Here is a 19558-nt window from a genome sequence, read left to right as displayed (position 1 = left end):
CTTAAAGCATTAACATGTTCTGGGTGTTTACTTTGTATTTCTTACACATCTGACTTAAATTGTTGATTTGTTTATTTTCCAGAGCTTTGTCTCCAGTGATTTTCCAGTCAGTCTGAAACATGATGTCCGCTTTATATTACAGGCTTGAGGAAACGCTGATGTACAAATTGAAGTGAAAGGCCTGATGTTTAATCCTCCCCAGCACCTTTCCATAATGATGTATTCCAAGAAATGCCAGAGAAATGCCTAAACCCCTCCATCAGATACACACACGCTGCACTAATTCCTGCCAGAAACTCACACTTCAATATATCTGTCATCAGGTAAATGAATATGAAAAATATATTCCCTGTAAAGGATCTCATGTCTCCCTCATGTCGTTCCAAACCCGTAAGACCTTCGTTCATCTTTGGAACACAAATTAAGTTATTTTTGATGAAATCCAAGAGCTTTCTGACCCTGCATAGACAACAAGACAACTGACAACTCTCCACAACTGACACAGAAGTTGGCATGATGACGTAGAACACGCGGTACTCTCGTATTTCATCAAAAATATCTTCATTTGTGTTCTGAAGATGAACGAAGGACTTACGGTGTAATTCCTCCAGGTACCAAACAGACACAAGTGGCTTTCTCATACTGATGGATTTATTGAATCCAGCTTAGTCAGGATCATAAACACACCGTGAAAACTAAAAGCACAGAACAAACAATAATTAGCTTAAAGAAAGAAATCTGACAGATAAAACTATTTGACAAATACAACATACAAAACATACCTCCTTGGCTGAGTACCGAGAGAGGAATTAGTTTAAGTCTTTTTCTTCTTCTTTTTGTTTATCTTATTTCTCTTATTAGCTTAATGACCACACTTTAGTCATGCATCTTTCTTTCTCTTGAGAGATCGCTTCTTTCTCTAGAGAGATCGCTTCTTCTTCTGTATTAACCTCTTCTCTGCATACGAAGCTCACTCTTAAGCTACAGCGCCCCTAGTGGCACTTAACGGTAATAATAAAATACAGAAAATGAATAGAAACGAAAATGTGGCAGTAACACTCCCACCAATCTCACAACTCTTACTGTGGGATTTCTATGACTTACACTCAGTCTGACAAACTGAACATGAAAATAAACACAAACCCTTACTCTGCTTCTAGCAAAACAATGACCTTATGAATAGGTCGTTCTAATGAGACTGTCTTAGTCACAAGTTTACTGTGCTTGTCATATGTCCTTTCACTAACCAAAAGTCGAACCTTTCTCACTTTGTTATCAGTTCCTGGATAGACATCAGTGACTTTGGCAAGCTTCCATTCATTACGTGGTGCCATGTCATCTTGTAGAAGCACTACATCATTTATCTTCAGATTCCTTCTGTGTACATTCCACTTCTGTCTTGGTTGCAAGTTGAGCAAATATTCTTTCCTCCAACGAATCCAAAACTCATTGGCTAAATATTGTACTCTTCTCCATCTTTTTTGAAGATACAAATCTTCTTTCATAAACTCTCCTGGAGGAGGTTGAACAATGGTTGACTTCATAGTGAGAATGTGATTGGGCGTTAATGGCTCAGGACCTGTTGGATCACTTAAATGCTCGATGGAAAGTGGCCTACTGTTGACAATCGCCATTACCTCATACAACAAGGTTCTCAAGGATGTACTGTCGAGTCTCTTTGCTGACTGGTCAAGGATGGCTGAAAGAACACTACGGATGGTCCTGATCTGTCTTTCCCATATTCCACCCATATGGCTTGCCGAAGGGGGAATCATGAGAAATTCACATCCAAGCGCTTTTACCTTCTCCTGATTCATTTCTTTCATGAGATCTGCGAGTTCTCTCTGGGCCCCAATGAAATTGGTTCCTCTATCACATCTCAGTTGACGCACATTTCCTCTTATTGCAATAAATGCTCGCAGAGCATTTAGAAATGCGTCTGTACTCAGGTCGTCTACTACTTCAATATGTATGGCTCGTGAACATAGACAGGTTAGTATGAGTCCATATCTCTTGAGCTCCTTTCGTCCATCTTTGACGTATATTGGTCCAAAGCAATCCATTCCAACATAAGTGAAAGGCGGGGTAGACTCAGTTCGTTCTACTGGCAAATCTCCCATACTTTGATGCTCCGTTTTCCTTCTGTATTTGCGACATCTGACACATTTGAAGATGTATGATGAAACTGCACGGCTGCTCCCAAGAATCCACCAACCATTTGCACGCAACTCATTCATAGTCATTCCACGACCTTGATGTTGAACCTTCGTGTGAAAATGTCTGATCAGCAAAGTTGAAATATGACTGTCCTTGGGAAGTATGGCAGGATGTTTTACATGCGGGTGTAGTACAGCTTGACCCAAACGTCCACCCACTCTGAGGATTCCTTTTTCGTCCAGAAACGGACTTAGTTTGTACAGATTATGATTTGTGGTCTTGGAAACTGTTTTCTTTGATTTTAGACTCTTTATCTCTTCTGCGAAAACTTTCTCTTGAACAATTTTGATGATAAACAGTTCTGTTTCTTTTCTTTCTTCCAAAGTTGTACTTTCTTTGATCCTTTGTATATCACCCTTGTGTTCCTTGACCTTTCTTCTCAAGATTGCAAATGCTCTTATCAATCTGGACCATTCTGAAAACTTCTCAAATCTGCTGAAAATAGTTTGCTCTTCCTTTGCATTGATGGTATACACAGAGGCTTTGCGAAGTTCTGGATCATTTTCCCTGATCTCTCCCACCTTAACATCTCTATCAGGAATGTTCTTCTCCCAGAGAAATGCTGGCCCCTCAAACCATTCAGAGGACTTCAGTTGTTCTGCGGTTAAGCCTCGAGAAACGTAGTCTGCAGGGTTCTGCTCTGATGCGACATACGCCCATTGTTCTGGCTTTGTGCTTGACTTGATCCTTTGTATCCGATTCGCTACGAAGACTTGAAACCTTTTGGCATCATTATTTATGTAGCCGAGAACAACGGTGGAGTCTGTCCAGAAAAACTCAGCAATGTATGGGATTTCAAGTTCTGTCCTGAGTAGATCACTGACTCTAACTGCAACAACTGCTGCTGAGAGTTCGAGTCGAGGGATAGTTGTGACACTAGTAGGTGTGACTCTTGACTTGGCCATTACCAAGCAACAATGGACTTGATCTGATTGGTTAATGGCTCGCAGGTAAGTACAAGCACCATATCCATTGACACTGGCGTCTGCGAAGTGATGAAGCTCGTAGCTTTTAACCTGACCGAAATCTGTAGGAATGAAACATCTTTGAATCTGCATGTTAGCTAAACTTGGAAGGTCTTTAATCCAGGATTCCCACTGGGGTTTTAAGTGCTCTGGAAGCTCGTGGTCCCACCCAACCTTATCCTTGCACATTTGCTGAAGAATCTGCTTTCCCAAGAGGACGAACGGTGCAATAAACCCCAGGGGATCGTAAATGGAGGCGACAGTAGAAAGTACACCTCTTCTTGTAAGGGGGTTCAACTTGACTTGAACTCTGAATTTGAATGTGTCTGAAGTGACGCACCATTCAACTCCAAGAGCTCTTTCAATGCGTGGTAAACTTAAAGACAGGTCAAGGTCTTTCACTGTGGCACACTCTTCTTCTGGAATAGTGGACATAACTCTCTCACTGTTACACACAAATTTGTGGAGTCTTAACTTTCCTTTGGAACAGAGCTCTCTTGAGTCTTTGATGAGCTGAATGGCTTCCCTTTCAGTAGGAACGCTTGCCAAACCGTCATCAACATAAAAGTTTCTCTGTATAAAGTGTATGGTGTTTTCTTTGAATTGACCTTGTCCTTGGGCAGCAAGGTGTTTTAGGCCAAAGTTGGCACAGCCTGGAGAAGACGCTGCTCCAAAAAGATGGACCTTCATACGGTAAACTGATGGTGATGCTTCCAAATCTCCCTTCTCCCACCAAAGAAACCTTAAGTAATACTGGTCTTCTTTTGTGACATGGAACTGGTGAAACATCCGCTCTATATCACACATAAATGCGACAGAACTTCTGCGGAAACGACAAAGAACACCAACCAATGTGTTTGTCAGGTCAGGACCGGTTAAGAGGTGGTCATTGAGAGAAGTATCCTGGTACTTGGCCGAGGCATCAAATACTACTCTGATTCTTCCGGGTTTGTGTGGGTGATAGACCCCATGATGTGGGATATACCATGCAGGAGTGTTATTCAACTCTTTGTCAGGGACTCTTTCAGCATCTCCTCTTGAGATGATGTCATCCATGAAGTTTGTGTAATCATTGTAATATGATTTGTCTTTCTTTAATCTTCTTTTAAGACACTTTAGGCGATGCATTGCACATATTCTATTGTCTGGTAATGTGGGTCTTTTGTCACGAAATGGTAGTGGCATCTCATAGTGGCCGCTCTCATTCTGTGTGATGTTTTCTTTGAGTTTTGTGAGAAACTTTAAATCTTCTTGTGATACAGGGTTGCCCTCAATGGCTCTTTCAGAGAAGTCTCCTTCAAGTGCTTTGATAATGTCCGAAGGGGTGATGTCCTTTACTGTTGTCCTATTGACATAGTGGACTTTGTTCTGAAGCTTTAGAGAAGGCTTAAGCTCTGGGATGACTTTCTTGACAATAATGCGATGACTAATTCCAATTGCATCTCCATAGTTCAGGCAGTGATTGGTTTGTCCAACTATACTCCAACCAAGATCGGTGCGCTGAGCGTATGGCTCGCCTTCCTTGCCTGACACAATCTCTCTCGGCAGAAGAGCTTGTGAGCAGTTATATCCGATCAACAATCCTACCTCGCAATCTTGCAAAGGTGCGATTTCTGATTGAAGGTGTTCCAGATGTGGCCAAGCTTTAGCTGTTTCATTAGTTGGAATGTGAGCTTTGTTGGCTGGAATGAATTCTCGTGTGTATGTAGGAGGTAAAGTGATTATTTTGCTTGAGTAAAGGCCACGAACTTGAAGATTTTGAAGTCTGTCGGACTGAACAACTGTAGTCTGGGAAGACATAGTAGACAGTTCTAGTTTAACAGGTTCTTGGTTTGTCTCTAGTAACTTTGCAACTTCACTGAGAACAAAGGTTGTATCGCTTTGCGAGTCCAGTAAAGCATACACAAGAACTTCTTTGTGTTTTGTGGAAGATGAAAGCCACACAGGAATGATTGCAGCTGTCTGTGTGTTATTTTCTTGACTTGCGACTCGGTTAGTCGTAGCCATGGCTGTAACTTGTTCTTGAACTCGGTCGCTTTGACTTGACCTTTCGTTGCTTGGATTTGGATTAGCTATTGGTTGCCTTTGTTCTCCTTTGTCCTTAACTCTATCTTCATGAAGACAAGTAGGATGCCCTTTACTGCACCTTTCACAAATATTGCGGTTGGTACAGCTCTTCGAATGATGGCCTGGTTTGAGACAACCAAAACATAGCCTTTCTGACTTAATAAAGCTGACTCTGTCTGACACAGCCTTTTCCAGAAAACTTCTGCATTTGTGTAAACTGTGCTTAGGTTTCTTACAGAATACACATACCAGTTGTATCTTTTCTTGTGAAGTCGTCATCAGTGTTTTAACTCCAATTTCTTTCTGTTTTGTAAGCTTCGGTTTGTCTGATTTGTTAGGCTCACATTGTTTAAGTGACTGTAAAGATGTAACAGGATTACAGGCTATCTTGGCTTCTCATTGCAGTCATTCAAGATCTCTAATGACTTGATGTGAGCTGTAGCAGCTTCACAACTGCGCAAGAAATCTGCAAAGTCTCTTAGTTCGAAACTGTCTCTTGAGGTAATTTTGGGCCATGCATGCAGTTTGTCTCTAAAGGCTTTCGCGATTGTGAATGGATTTCCATATCTTTCATCCAGAATCTTCCAGGCAGCAGCATATGCAGATTCGGTTCCAAGCAGGAAGTATCCTTCAACCGCTCTCTTAGCCGGTCCACTCACATATCTCCGAAGGTAGAATATTTTCTCCTTGTCTGGGATATTTTTTTGGTCTATCAGCGTTTGAAATGACAGCTTCCAGTCACTGTAACTTAAGGAATCCCCAGAAAACACAGTAGGTTCAGGAACAGGGATACGGCTAGTACTTAGTGCACTTGCTAGCACTTTAACAAGATCTGATGTACCATCACTTGTAGGAGTGGCTGCAGCTTGGGGTATAACTTGTTTAAGCAGAGATGGGAAGCTTACATGTTCAGCGTCTTTCATTTCTGTGTTAATCTTTGTTACATCAATCTTTTGCGCTTCTACTGCACTCATTTGGTCATAAACCTGCATCTTTGCTTGTGCTGCCTTTAGATCTTTGACCTTTTCCAGGTGCAGTACTTTTCTTTTCTTTTCATCAAGTGTTCTCTGCAGAGCTGCATACTCTGCTTCTTGTTGAGCCTTAAACTTTGCTTCGTCTGCTTCTCTCTGCATTCTTAATCTAATTTCTTCTGTCTCTCTTTCTAAGCGCTTTTGTCTAATCAATGTTTCTTGTTCTACTGCTTTTTTCCTGACTTCAGCTTCTAGTCTTTCTATCTCTTGCTGTTCCGTTTCTTGTTCTTCTAATATTTTGAGAACAGCTTGACTCGCTGCTGCTTCTGCTGCGGCTTCTTGACGTTTTATAGAGGATCTATGTGAATGCTCAGATGAGTTCTTAGTGGTGTTGAAGGAGCTTGACTTATTGCTTACAGTTTGAAAGAGGGAGCCTGCTTCTGGCCAATCTGGTTCCTCTTTTCCTTCCAATCGGCTGGTTGCTTTATTCACGAGGAAACCTGAGATCTCCACACACAGATCTACTCTGCGACGTGACTCCTGATCCGGTGGGGTGAGCTTACGTAACTCTTCATAAACTTTTGTGACATCTGCACAAAGACCTCTAACATCACCAATAATATCTTCAAGTATGTCTTTATTCAAGGGTTCTGTTTGAGAGAGGGGTAACTTGGATGCTTTTGCACGTGTTCTCCACTTTTCATAGTTGTAGTTAAATCTTTGCTGGAGTCCTTTAATCCTCTCATCCTGCATTTCTCTTCCCTTTTCTGTGAGTGTTTTCACTCTCTGACTTCTTCTAAGTTGTACTGATTCTTGCTGCTCACTAAGATTAGTACATTGGGTTTCTTCAGACTGCATCTGGGGTTCTGCACTATTTAGTGGTATATTTGGATCAGTCATTTTAACGTCTTGTCACTTGTCACTAAACAGCAAAATCTTTACGTTAACTAAAAGTCACCCCTGTACTGCAGGCAGTTAAAATATAAAGGCAGAATAAAATAAAAATGTAACACTGAATCTTAATGCAGTAATATGAATGTAACTTAAATTACTGTCAACTTAAATATACCCAAAACGTATTCAAATAAGAGTTATTCACATTTAAACTGTTCACATAAAATACAGAATTTTACAAATAGCCCAATAAAACAAAAGTACTGATGCTTAAACTTAGGTGCTTTAGAACTTACACTGTGGCTTAATAAAACAAAACTAGGAATAGCAAAACGTTACTTTCACTTTTCACAGTTTGATTAATCAACCATAAACTTGTGTTTTGTTTTCCTTGTTTAGACAAACCCTTAACTTATGAGTGTCCACACATCTTATGGTCTTATCTTAAAGTGTTGCTCTTCAAATCGTGTGCTTTGGTCCCGTGCGCGCTCCCCGCTCTGTTCACGTGCCGATCACGCTGTGGCAAGACTGCTGCTCCTTTGATCATGCCGCCTCGCCTCCACCCGCATGCAGATCAGACCGAGTTTTCACTATAATTCCTCCAGGTACCAAACAGACACAAGTGGCTTTCTCATACTGATGGATTTATTGAATCCAGCTTAGTCAGGATCATAAACACACCGTGAAAACTAAAAGCACAGAACAAACAATAATTAGCTTAAAGAAAGAAATCTGACAGATAAAACTATTTGACAAATACAACATACAAAACATACCTCGTTGGCTGAGTACCGAGAGAGGAATTAGTTTAAGTCTTTTTCTTCTTCTTTTTGTTTATCTTATTTCTCTTATTAGCTTAATGACCACACTTTAGTCATGCATCTTTCTTTCTCTTGAGAGATCGCTTCTTTCTCTAGAGAGATCGCTTCTTCTTCTGTATTAACCTCTTCTCTGCATACGAAGCTCACTCTTAAGCTACAGCGCCCCTAGTGGCACTTAACGGTAATAATAAAATACAGAAAATGAATAGAAACGAAAATGTGGCAGTAACAAACGGGTTTGGAATGACATGAGGGTGAGTAATTACTGTATGACATCATTTTCATTTTTGGGTGAACTATCCCTTTAAAATTAGCAAAAAAGTGACATCATCATCATGAGCTCATGATGTGCGTTTGTGTGCAATCCATGTTTACTATTGCAAAGAAACAGAAAATCACAAAAAAAGAGATCTCTTTAAAATCTCACTTATTACTCCTAGACAAAAAGGAAATTAAACGCAAATAATGCAAATAAAAGACTCTTTCTACTGAGAAAAAGACTCGATCTCACGTGTCTCCTCAAGAGTTTGAAATGAGATCTCAAGTTCGATAAAGGTAGAAATCGAAAATTGGAAATAAATAAAAATACATACACAAAAGAATAAAATAATCAGAAAATAAATAGGTAAATGACAAATAAATAATGCATAAAACAAACATACATTCATTAGAGATCAACATAATAAGAAAGTAATCAGTAAATAAATAGGTAAATGGAAAAACAAGTAAAAACAGACAAGATCATCTCAGTTGTTTCTCTAAAGACACCAGTAACATTAACCGTAAATAAGAAAGTGTCTCACACTGTGCTCAGATTTCTCAAAACATCAGATCTGGTATTTATATTTCAATAAAAAATGTATCATAAGCTCAGAAAAAACGTATCCCTCTCTCACACACACACACACACACAAACACTCTTTACACAAGTCAATATCCATATTCATTACATGCTAAGATTTCCGCTGATAAAGTTTTGGCGGGCAGATTGGCGGTCTAACCCATGAAACACTTAATTGAGCAGTATCTCACGCTGGTGATGTTCAGAGCCAAGGTGAAGGAGACGTGTGAGTGAAATGAGTGAATTCATGTTGTGGCCCCTTCACTCTCTCTTTCTTTCTCTCTCGGTTTCTCATTTGGCAGGGGCCAAACAGAGAAGGGTAAATTAAGCGATTGTGTCCCATAGGTAGGAGTGGGTGGGTGTGTGGGGGGGTGCAAGCGTCTGTGTGTTGGGCTCCCCGGGGGCTATTCTGAGCCTGATGAGGTATATAACCATGCTGGAACCAAACTGCAAACTGAGCTACAACTGAGACCTCTGGGAGAACAAGTGGGAAAGACAGAGAGAGAAGTTGTTGAACGCTGCAGACGGGCTGCACTAATCTAAGGAGTAACTAATAAAACTACATTGACAACTATCTTTACTTCATTATTCATCATGTTATTGAAGTATTATTAGTTCTATATCTTGCACATTTCATGCTGTACATTTAACACTGTCATTCTAATTCATCTGTTTTCATGCCAGACAAACACTGCTCTGATTGTGAAAAGAATATACAGGTGCATCTCAATAAATTAGAATGTCGTGGAAAAGTTGCTTTATTTCAGTAATTCAGCTCAAATTGTGAAACTTGTGTATTAAAAAAAATCAATGCACACAGACTGAAGTAGTTTAAGTCTTTGGTTCTTTTAATTGTGATGATTTTGGCTCACATTTAACAAAAACCCACCAATTCACTATCTCAACAAATTAAAATATGGTGACGTGCCAATCAGCTAATCAACTCTAAATGAACTTTTCCACGACATTCTAATTTATTGAGATGCATCTGTAATTCTTTTATAAAGAAAATAAAAATACATGAACATATAAAATATGTGAACCTGGATCACAAACACTAAAGTGTCAATTTTCTGAAATTGAGATTTGTACATCATCTGAAAGCTGAATAAATAAGCTTTCCATTGATGTATGGTTTCATACATAAGGGATCAGACAATATTTGACTGAGATCCTAACTAACTACCGGTATTTGAAAATCTAGAATCAAAAATTAAGTTTTGATATATTTACGGTAGGAAATTTACAAAAACATCTTCACGGAACATGATCTTTACTTAATATCATAATGACCCATACAATGTTTTTTGGCTTTTGCTAAAAATATACCCCAGTGACTTGAGACTGGTTTTGTGCTCCGGGGTCACGTATGTTATACCCTGCTATTTAATTTCATTGGTGTCCTGAAGAATCATCTGAGATGTAAAAGTCATCTTTATTCTTCAATATTAGACTTTAAATACTGATGATCCAACCTTCCATTTCTATCTTGATCTGAATGCAGGCCAGAGAAAGCAAGGAGACAGACAGAGCAGAAAGGGCCCAATCGATGATCTGAGAGTCTAAACTAGATTTCGAAGCAGTTTTCCACTCTCAGCAGCAAGATAAGATAAACTTTCTTTGACCTGAGCGATGAAGTTGCCATGGCGATCAGGGAGTACACTTTCCCTATTGATATTGCGCTGATGTAACAACCAATAGAACCAGATCGCGTGACCGATAGAGCTGATTAATTAATACCAATATTGATCTGTATAAGCAAGACACAAGGCTATTAACTCTAAGGCTGAAAGTCAATTGTTACCTGGAGCTCGATAGACTGATCACTGATAAACTAAACAACAGACGACACAGATTAGTCAAGTACAATTTCTGAGACGTGATCTTGTTAGGTCCTTCAAGACAGAGTCAAAGGAAAAAGTTGACTAAAGGGACAGTTCACCAAAAAATCTTTTGCTCACACTGATTGTGAACACATGGTGAAAGGAGAAACCAATCAAAAAGTACTATGAAAGTGGTCAAAATAACTAAAATGAGTCCACTCTACTAAGTATAGCATAAGGTTACTAAGATTGTAAATATTTTTTTGAAAAATGCTTACCAGGGCTGTATTTATTTGATCAAAAATACTGTAAAAACAGTAATATTATGAAATATTATTACAATTTAAAATAAATGTTTTCTATTTTTATTCATTTTAAAATTTAATTTATTCCTGTGATACAAAGCTGAATTTTCAGCATCTTCAGTGTCACATGATCCTTCAGAAATCATTCTAAGATGCTGATTTGCTGCATCAATTAAACTGAAAACTTAATTTTTTTTTTGGAAACTGGGATTTTATTGGGAATTCTGTGATGAACAGAAAGCTCAAAAGAACAGCAATGATTTGAAGTATTTTTGTAACAATAAAACTCTTTACTATAACTTCTGATCAATTTAATATATATATTTTTTTTATAATTACATTTTTAATTAGAGAGGATAAATAATGACACAATCTTCATTTATGGGTAAACTATTCCTTTCATCAACCATAAAGAAAATACTGAATGATTAACAACTAACAGGTTCATGAATGAATTCAGAGTTTAAACTAATGTTAATCTGAAGGGACAACCATAAATTGATGAGTTCCTCTTTTGAGATGAAAATATTGTTTACAGTGTTTCTTTCTGTGCGAATATCAGAGCAGTAAAAAAAAGAAAGAAATTGCCATCAGGAATCATCTGTGAGGAATTCAGGAAAAAGGAAGATAAAGAGGAAACTTTGGCAGGAAATGACCTCCACCTTTTGAAACCACTAACCCTGATGCATCATGGACTGTTTTCCAACACAGTGAGAGAAACAGACAGACAAACTGACAGCAGGAGAGGACTGGAAAAGGGGAATGTTTGGGAGAAAGGATGGATCAGAGAGACAGAAATGACAGCATTCCTCCTCTCCAATGATGGATGTGCAAACTCTTCATGCACATCTGTATTTTCTTCCCAGGAAATGTAAGTGGACACTCTACATACACACTCACTCAATGGAATTACAACAGTGACGCTTAAAAACACAACATTCCTAATCAGTTCATTTCTCTGGTAACCAGCAATAACAATACCTGAAATATAGTCCATGCAAGTACAAAAACAAAAAATGCAAGCTACACAAAATTCAATTAAATAAAAAAAGTAAAATGGGTCTGATTTTTTTTCATATCGCAACTCATGTTGCATTGCATTTTCAACATGAAATAAACGCAAAGCAGGCACTAAAGCAAACATTAATGTTTACTGTTCTTTTCCAGACAACTTTCTTTCAGATTAACTATTTCTTTTTTTTTATATAGATCATTGTGCATTCAGAAATGCATCAGTTTATTCTGGTAATTTTGTCATAAATAATTGCATGCTTTTTATTTATTTACAGTAAACATCTAGTTGAGAACATGAAAAACATCCAATAAAAAAAGACACACACACACACAAAAAAAAACCTAATAAAACAGGGATATATCAGCAGTTCCATGTGTACCGAATATCATAATATACAATTTAAAATGTCTATATATTATATTATATATATATATATATATATATATATATATATATATTTATATATATATGTATATATATATATATATATATATATATATATATGTATATATATATATATATATATATATATAAACACAAAGATTCAAAAAGAGAGATTCCATGCATTTAAAAAAAAAAAAAAAAAACTTTTTAGCTTGACTTTCTATTTTTTTGTCCTGTCAATAGTGACAATTTTAAACAATGAATTTTTTTTTACTGTGCAAAAAATTGCATTTGTGTCTTGATAAAAGCAAGAGATTAAAAATACTGTCTATACATCGGTGCATTTGCTTTCTGTAAATTTGTGGAGTCAAATGGCTCCGTCAGCTTAGACAAGGCAAAACAATGCAAGCTGTTATTGGCAGCCAACAGATGTCGAAAAAGGAAAGTTGGCATCCAGCAGGCATTCCGTCATGAGACAGATCTATGAGGAACACAAAAAACTGCACACTTTCATCAGAGGAATTTACCAAAAAAAGGTCTCAAGTAGAGAACGTCTTCTCAGAGGAGTTTCATTATTACCACAACAACGTCCTCCTCCAAAACCATTGGATGCTTGATTTGGTTTAGACAATAGTTCAGCTGACACAAACACAGTCTTACAGTGGCAATAATTTCCTTAATAATGAAACACATTGAACAGACCACAGACACAAAAATGTAAGCTCCATATACATTCAATAATTTGATCAAATAAAAAGGCTCAAAAATAGAACAGAATACAGTAAATCAACTGACTGGTGAACCACGGAATTCAAACCACACACACCATCCTGTTTCATCTCCAATATAAACATATCCATGAACACACACACACACACACACTGACATGTTGGCAGCCAAGTCAGCAAACACTCTCACTGCACCACTATAAGTTGCTGTGATAAACCCCGTCCAGAGATAGACGTGTCACCTGATAGGCCTGGTGGAGCTCTCGTATGACATCATCATCTGCTGGGCGGGGCCAAGACGATAACACACTTAATATGAAGTCATACTCACAGTCCATTACACACACACACATTCACATAGAGCAAAAACAAACCTCCACCCGAGGTCTTCAGCACCGAAAGCTGACAAATCCTCCATATACTTCAGTTTTGAGTGTAATCCTCATTTGGATTGATTCTGGATCTCAAAAAAAAGACACTTTAAAGTAGCTATTTCAGTCAGTCAGTCAGTGTTTCCTTTGTCAACTGTCAGCTGAAATATTTGATGTTAGAAATAAAACTGCACTTGACTGTGTTGTTGAAGCCCTGGTGGTTAGAATTAGTTTATCTAGTGAACATCCTGCCTTAACAGCATGCTACTACTGCTCATTTGCATAAAGTGACATTCCCAATGGTTGTTTAAAATGAATGACTTTAGGTGACTACAAACTGCTGTCAGTGTGATCGCCCCTTGGGTCCCTTATATGGGATAAGGCTATCCCAGAATGCACAGCAACAAGATCAATGAAAGAAATATTGATCAAAAAGTAAGTATTACAAGTATAATCTAATAAAAAATATACTATTATTCTAAATTCTATAAACATGCTAAATCCAAACTGTACTGAAATCAACTGTTTCTAAAATGACTTCTATTCCATTTCTTTGCAGAGCATGGTGCTAGCAGTACGGTCCATTTTCTTTTATCTGATTAGCCATCGCAATCATTTTGACATTGATGAGCACTGTGAGTTCGCTGAAGAAGACTAGTCTAAAAGTTTTACTTTTAGTCATCCAAACGCAGTGGAAATGCAGCAGAGCAGCATCAAGAACGTCGAAAATCAGGGGCAACAATTTGGCCAAGGTCATGGGTTCGATTCTCTTGAAGTGCATGGTCTGATCAAATGTACACCTTAAATGCAATTCAAGTCAAGTGCAATATTCAAGTTTGAGCGTCTGCCTAATGCATAATTCAGGATCAAGTTTTCAAAGTTGCATTTTTAGGCTGGTCTGCCTCAACGATCAGTGCTCATCAATGTCAAAGTGATTGAGATGACCAATCAAATTAAAGAAGGCCGGCTTTACTGTTCACAGAATCTGAACACAAATTCCAGCATGATGCTTTAGTTTTAAAAGTGAAAGAGTGTGAGTTAAATGTAGCCGAAATGTTTTAATGATGATACCTATGTAGGCAGAAGACAACAAGGCAACTAGCTTTTGAAAAAGAGCAGAGACACGGTACAGTTTATCATCTCACAAAGCAAATTGACGTTTAGAAGCATACAGACCTGCAGCGAGTGTAAACAGATGGAGAGAGTCCTTACCCATCAACCTGCCTGCTCTCCAAGTCCACACGTGCAACACGGGGGGCTATTTTACAGACAAATTACACCACGAGGCATGCTTTCCATTCTTCAACCTGTGTATCAGCCCTGCGTATTAAAGCGACACCAGGCATTCCTCAGAACAGACTGAGACAGAACGCTCTCCTGTGAAGCTAAGCGTGCTTCATCCCTAACACATCAGCAATATTTTCATCTCTTCCTGTCATAAATTTTCACTGGCCCCGGCTCGGCCCGGTTAACAATCGGACCAATTTATTGGCATATTGGCATGAGGTGATAAGGGCTAAAAACAACAGCGGTGAGCAGCCGCTCGTGGAGATGAGCTGATAACACAGATATGAGCTCCCATAGAAAACATCTCACCCTCCATAACCTCTCTATCAAACCCTTATTACGATGAGAAGAACGGAAAGAGGAAAGGGTGAGAGGGGTCTTCAAATCGCCGGTGGGGGCAGGGACCAAAACCAAAGCAAAATAAAAATTTATAAAAAAAATGGAATCAGATGTAACGTTTCATGGCCATAAAAACAAGGAGGAGAAATACATAATTTATCACAGTATTATCAGGACATCCAGGCAGCCTAATCAAGGAGCAGTGGATGACTATTTTTTGCCTTATCATCCAAAGTGGTGGAAACGGAGAGGGAATTATCAGCCGGCTGCAGATTGCTGGGTTGGAATTTTAATGGTAATAATCGCAGCTCTGATGGTATATCTCCCTGCCTTATCTTTCCCATTATCTGGCCCTATCTCACAGGCATCGCTGCAAATTAATGGTGCTTTTTCAGCACAGCCTTTTTATCATTGCTCAGAGAGCACCCAAGGGGAGAGAATAAGCAAAATATTAAAATACTGCATAAATCACAATTTTAGATAACCGACCAATGTATGGCGGCGGTGGTGGTGGGGTCGAGGGGGGTTTACAGTGCCCGACAACCTTTTTGTCCTTTAGAATGACTCTGTCTCTCTGTGCACTGGATCAGACGGCCTCTTCCTCTTCCTGAAGTGCCAGAGAGAGGAACTATGGGCTCCGCGTGACCTTTTGGAACCAGAGACAATACCCTGATATCATGAATGAGCTGTGAGAGCGGTTAGATAACTCAGACCTCAGTTCCTGGACATCTCGGATGCATTTCAGAAGGAAATCGACGCAGATCGATTTGCATGCAAACGCCTCGGTCAACTGTTTAATGACTCAAGCTGATTTCGGGTTCTCAAAAGCTGTCATGCTTGTCGAATGCGATAACAGAAAGTACCACATCAAACAAAATATGCAAAGATTGCTTTGCACTGACTGAAAGCCTTCAAACCTATTTGTATTTACTGTACTGTATACTAATGCAGTCAAACAATATTTGCTGAAAAGTCTAAAAGAATACAAATCAATGTGTCACCCAAATGACAGGATGGTCAAAATAAGCCATTTTCAAAAGGAATATATATTTTTAAATCAGTTAAATTTAACTTGAACCCTAAATAATATGTACATGAGCTCAAAAGAAGCATATACGGTCTCAAATTCATACACACCACAGAAATGTTTCCTTTCCAACATACAAATATCGAGCGGCGATAAATACAAGGCTTTTAGAATTGTGTAACTAGTTTATCTCGCTTGTTCCCATCTCCTTGGCTCAGTTTAACATGTTCCTAAAAAAAGAGAAAAACATTTCACAAAAGAGGACCAAGATTCTTCGTCCTTCCTTTCTGCGGTCCAAACACACACACACACACACACACACACACACACACACACACACTTCTAAAGGCCCTGATCAGAGATCGCACCTCGGCTCTTTCATTCACGAAAGATGAATGCAACAATAGCCAGCCTATTTATTTATCCAAAAGACAGAACTGCAATCTTATTGTCTAAACCTTTCACTTCGCGACGTGCTGAAAATATTCATAACACTGTCCTAAAAAAAGGGCCTAAAAAAAATTGAAATGCCCAAGCTACTGATGCTGTATATTTTATGAAACACATTATTTATTTAACTCTGTAGAGCTCTGCAGATTATTCTAGATGTGTCATATTTATTAAATATGAAATTTATTTTAGACCACAGAAATACTTTTTGGAAGAATGAATTTACAGAATGCAACAACACATTTCGATATAGAGTAAAAAGGCAAGTAATTAATTCACTCTTTTTTTTTTCTAATTGCATCATCATATATACAGGAATGATATTTCAGTCTTTATTAGCTTACATTAGGGATTATGGGCAATTTTTTTTTCCTGATATCCACAGATGACTCTAAACAGATCGTAAAAACCTTTAAAAGAAACGCTAGACGTAAAACTACAGTGACCTAAAAACTGAATGACAATTCAGTTTTCATCATTTTATCCAGCTTGCCAAACATGTTGAATCAAAACATGACATTGAAATGTCATAACCAATTTATTGCCTGTTAATCATGGAAAACATCTTCAAATGGTCAAAAACAAAAAGACTGAATCGACTCAAAACATTATTCACACCTTTTTTTAAAGAATCAGCTGGACATCTTCAAATCTAAAACAAGAAAAAATAAAAATAAAAATAAAAATCAGGTCATGAGATTCTCACTACAGAACACAAAACTTCCAGCACTAAACAAACAGATGCATAACTATTACAAAAGCACAAAAACAGTTGCATTTAATTATTGATTTACCTTATTCTGTCTGATAGCCTATAATAAATCTAAAAATGTATATAAAGAATAAAAACAAAGAAAAATGTAAAACATATCAAAAAAGACTTCAAATATCACTATTTTGAAAAAAATCAACACATTGCCTCAACAAAAAGGACTGACTGTAAACAGACCCGAGGCTTTGCAAGAAACAGCGTAACATCTTCAAATCGAAAACAACTACTTTATTCAGTCTCTGTGATTGACACTATATGAAACTTTCCGAATTAAATGAGCACGTGCATAAATATTACATATAAGCAAAGACACAACAAAGCTAGAATATGCACGTGTTATAAGTAAATTCAAAATGAAAGCATAACAAACAACTCTTTAAAATGTTACACTGACCGTACCACGCGAAAAATAAGCCTCGCCAAAAATAAAAACACCGAATCATCAAATAGATTTACTGGAAGAAGGACTGAAAGAAGAAGATCTGCACCTGCTGCTAGCAGTTGTCATAATAAACTGATCTATCTCTATCTCTCTTTCGTCCAACTTTACTCCGCGTGGCTTTGAAACAAATAATAATAATAATAAACAGAGGAACTTACGTTTGATTTGCCGGGGGTTGCTCTGCTTTCTGCGGGACATGTTGATCCGGATGATTATTGATTATTAATTATTATTCTAGATTATTATGAGAGGTTATTATGGATCATCCAAAAGCCGAACGGGTCGCAGAAGGATTGAGAATTATTCACAGGCTCTGTCTTTCACACACGCGTCCCCTTCGCTCAGTGCGTGCGCACGAGTGTGTGTGTGCTGGTGTGTGGGTGCGCGCGCGCGCGGAGCAGCCGTCCGCTCGGACTGAAGGCGGAGGGGAAGGCGTTTCGCGCTTTTGTTTGAACATGAAGTTTGATCCACCGCGGGCGCCATACAAACACAATCCTTCAGGCTGTTAAACTTCACCGTTCATGCGTATTATTGTTCCAAAAAGCGCCAATGTGCTGATTCTTTTTTTGCATAAAAGTTATTTAAAAGGTTTGATAGATGTACTCTAATAAGGGATCCCAACTCGCTTAATCTTCTTATGACTGATCTCAATTTATTTTAATTTTGCAACAGAGTAAACAACAATCAATAAACGTTTAGGCAGCAAGCCTTATTCAGTGAGTCATAGGTTTGATGGATGGAAACCCCTAATAAAACATAGTTATTTATGTACTGTCTTTATTTAGCTATCGAGTATAAAGAGTTATCAGATATTACCAAAATAAGTGTCCTCAGAACTGCCATAGTGAGAAGAACTGCCCGCGTTTCTTTAGCCAATCAAAAACCTAAATTACTTGCCAATCATTATCTATGTTCTTTTTGGTTGGCTGTCATTCTTTGGAGGGCGGGGATTTGGAACAGGTGTGGTTGAAGTTAGATAATAACGCATTTAAAGACATCCGTTGAAACTACAACGTTTAAGCATTACTTGAAATATAACTATAGTATTTAATGTATATCATAATGGCTGGGCTGCCAAAAACTGTATGTGTGTTCCGCTGACTACCGCGTGCATTTTTGCGCATTCATGTTGTCGTGACTTTGTCTGTTTACTGTATATTTATTGGAATTTTCATAAACTAAAAAAAAAAAAAAATGTTTGGTTAATTTTGTGTGTGTGTGTGTGTGTGTGTGTGTGTGTGTGTGTGTGAATTAAATTACAAAATATTTGTAATTCATTTTTTAATTAAAAAAAGAGTTTGACAAATATACAAATATAATATATATATATTTTTAAATATAACATGTTAATTAATCGTTTTTTACTTTGGTATCTAAAAATAATATAGAGAAACAATGACATTTTGACAGTATACATATATAATTATTTTAATTCTGAATACTGATTGACATGTAGATTCATATAATTTCTGTGCATCAGTAAAACTCCCTCTTATATGATCTAGGGGAAATCTTCATAATTAACTTTCACAGCTCTTTTGTTTCTGTCTATTTGTGAATTTTGTAATTTATTTTTGTAAATTAATTTTAACATGTTATTGATTCGGTGCAGTTCAGTTTTATTTGTTGAACACAAAAAAAACCTCTAAAGCAGTAAGTAAATTAAAGCCATCAAAATATTTTGTTTAATATAAAGAGCAGAGAACAAAGATCAAATGTTAAATGGCTCAAATTATTTTCCATGACTTTACTGGGTGGGGATTTCAATTTTTTTTTTTTCTAACTTTTTCAGAAATCACCTGAAAACAAACACAAATGAAAAAAAAAAAATGTTTTACT

General features: G+C 37.7%; 2 protein-coding genes across 2 annotated transcripts in view; both read right to left on the bottom strand.

Moving 5' to 3' along the window:
- Positions 1 to 18116, bottom strand: part of LOC113072949 (zinc finger protein ZFPM2-like) — a 74987-nt gene extending 56871 nt beyond the window's left edge. The window contains exon 1 of the mRNA XM_026245826.1: positions 17878 to 18116. Within this exon, the coding sequence (XP_026101611.1) occupies positions 17878 to 17917 (40 nt within the window). The 5' untranslated portion in view covers positions 17918 to 18116. The remainder of the gene's footprint in view (positions 1 to 17877) is intronic.
- On the bottom strand, positions 630 to 8160 carry LOC113072955 (uncharacterized). The gene is made up of 2 exons (XM_026245832.1): positions 7891 to 8160; positions 630 to 7803 (listed from the first exon to the last, which is right to left on the bottom strand). Exon 2 carries the CDS (start codon positions 5526 to 5528, stop codon positions 1146 to 1148), a length of 4383 nt encoding a protein of 1460 aa, XP_026101617.1. The 5' UTR covers positions 5529 to 7803; positions 7891 to 8160; the 3' UTR covers positions 630 to 1145.
- Positions 18117 to 19558: the final 1442 nt, after the last annotated feature.

Source organism: Carassius auratus, unplaced genomic scaffold (genome assembly GCF_003368295.1).
Source record: "Carassius auratus strain Wakin unplaced genomic scaffold, ASM336829v1 scaf_tig00011088, whole genome shotgun sequence".
NCBI classification, from domain to species: Eukaryota; Metazoa; Chordata; class Actinopteri; order Cypriniformes; family Cyprinidae; genus Carassius; species Carassius auratus.
The sequence above is the reverse complement of the archived record's forward strand: the minus strand, read 5'-3'. Positions and strand labels throughout refer to the sequence as shown.

Bases quoted from the DNA above. Each gene is read 5' to 3' on its own strand.
- LOC113072955 (XM_026245832.1), bottom strand. From the start codon at position 5,528: ATGACGACTTCACAAGAAAAGATACAACTGGTATGTGTATTCTGTAAG.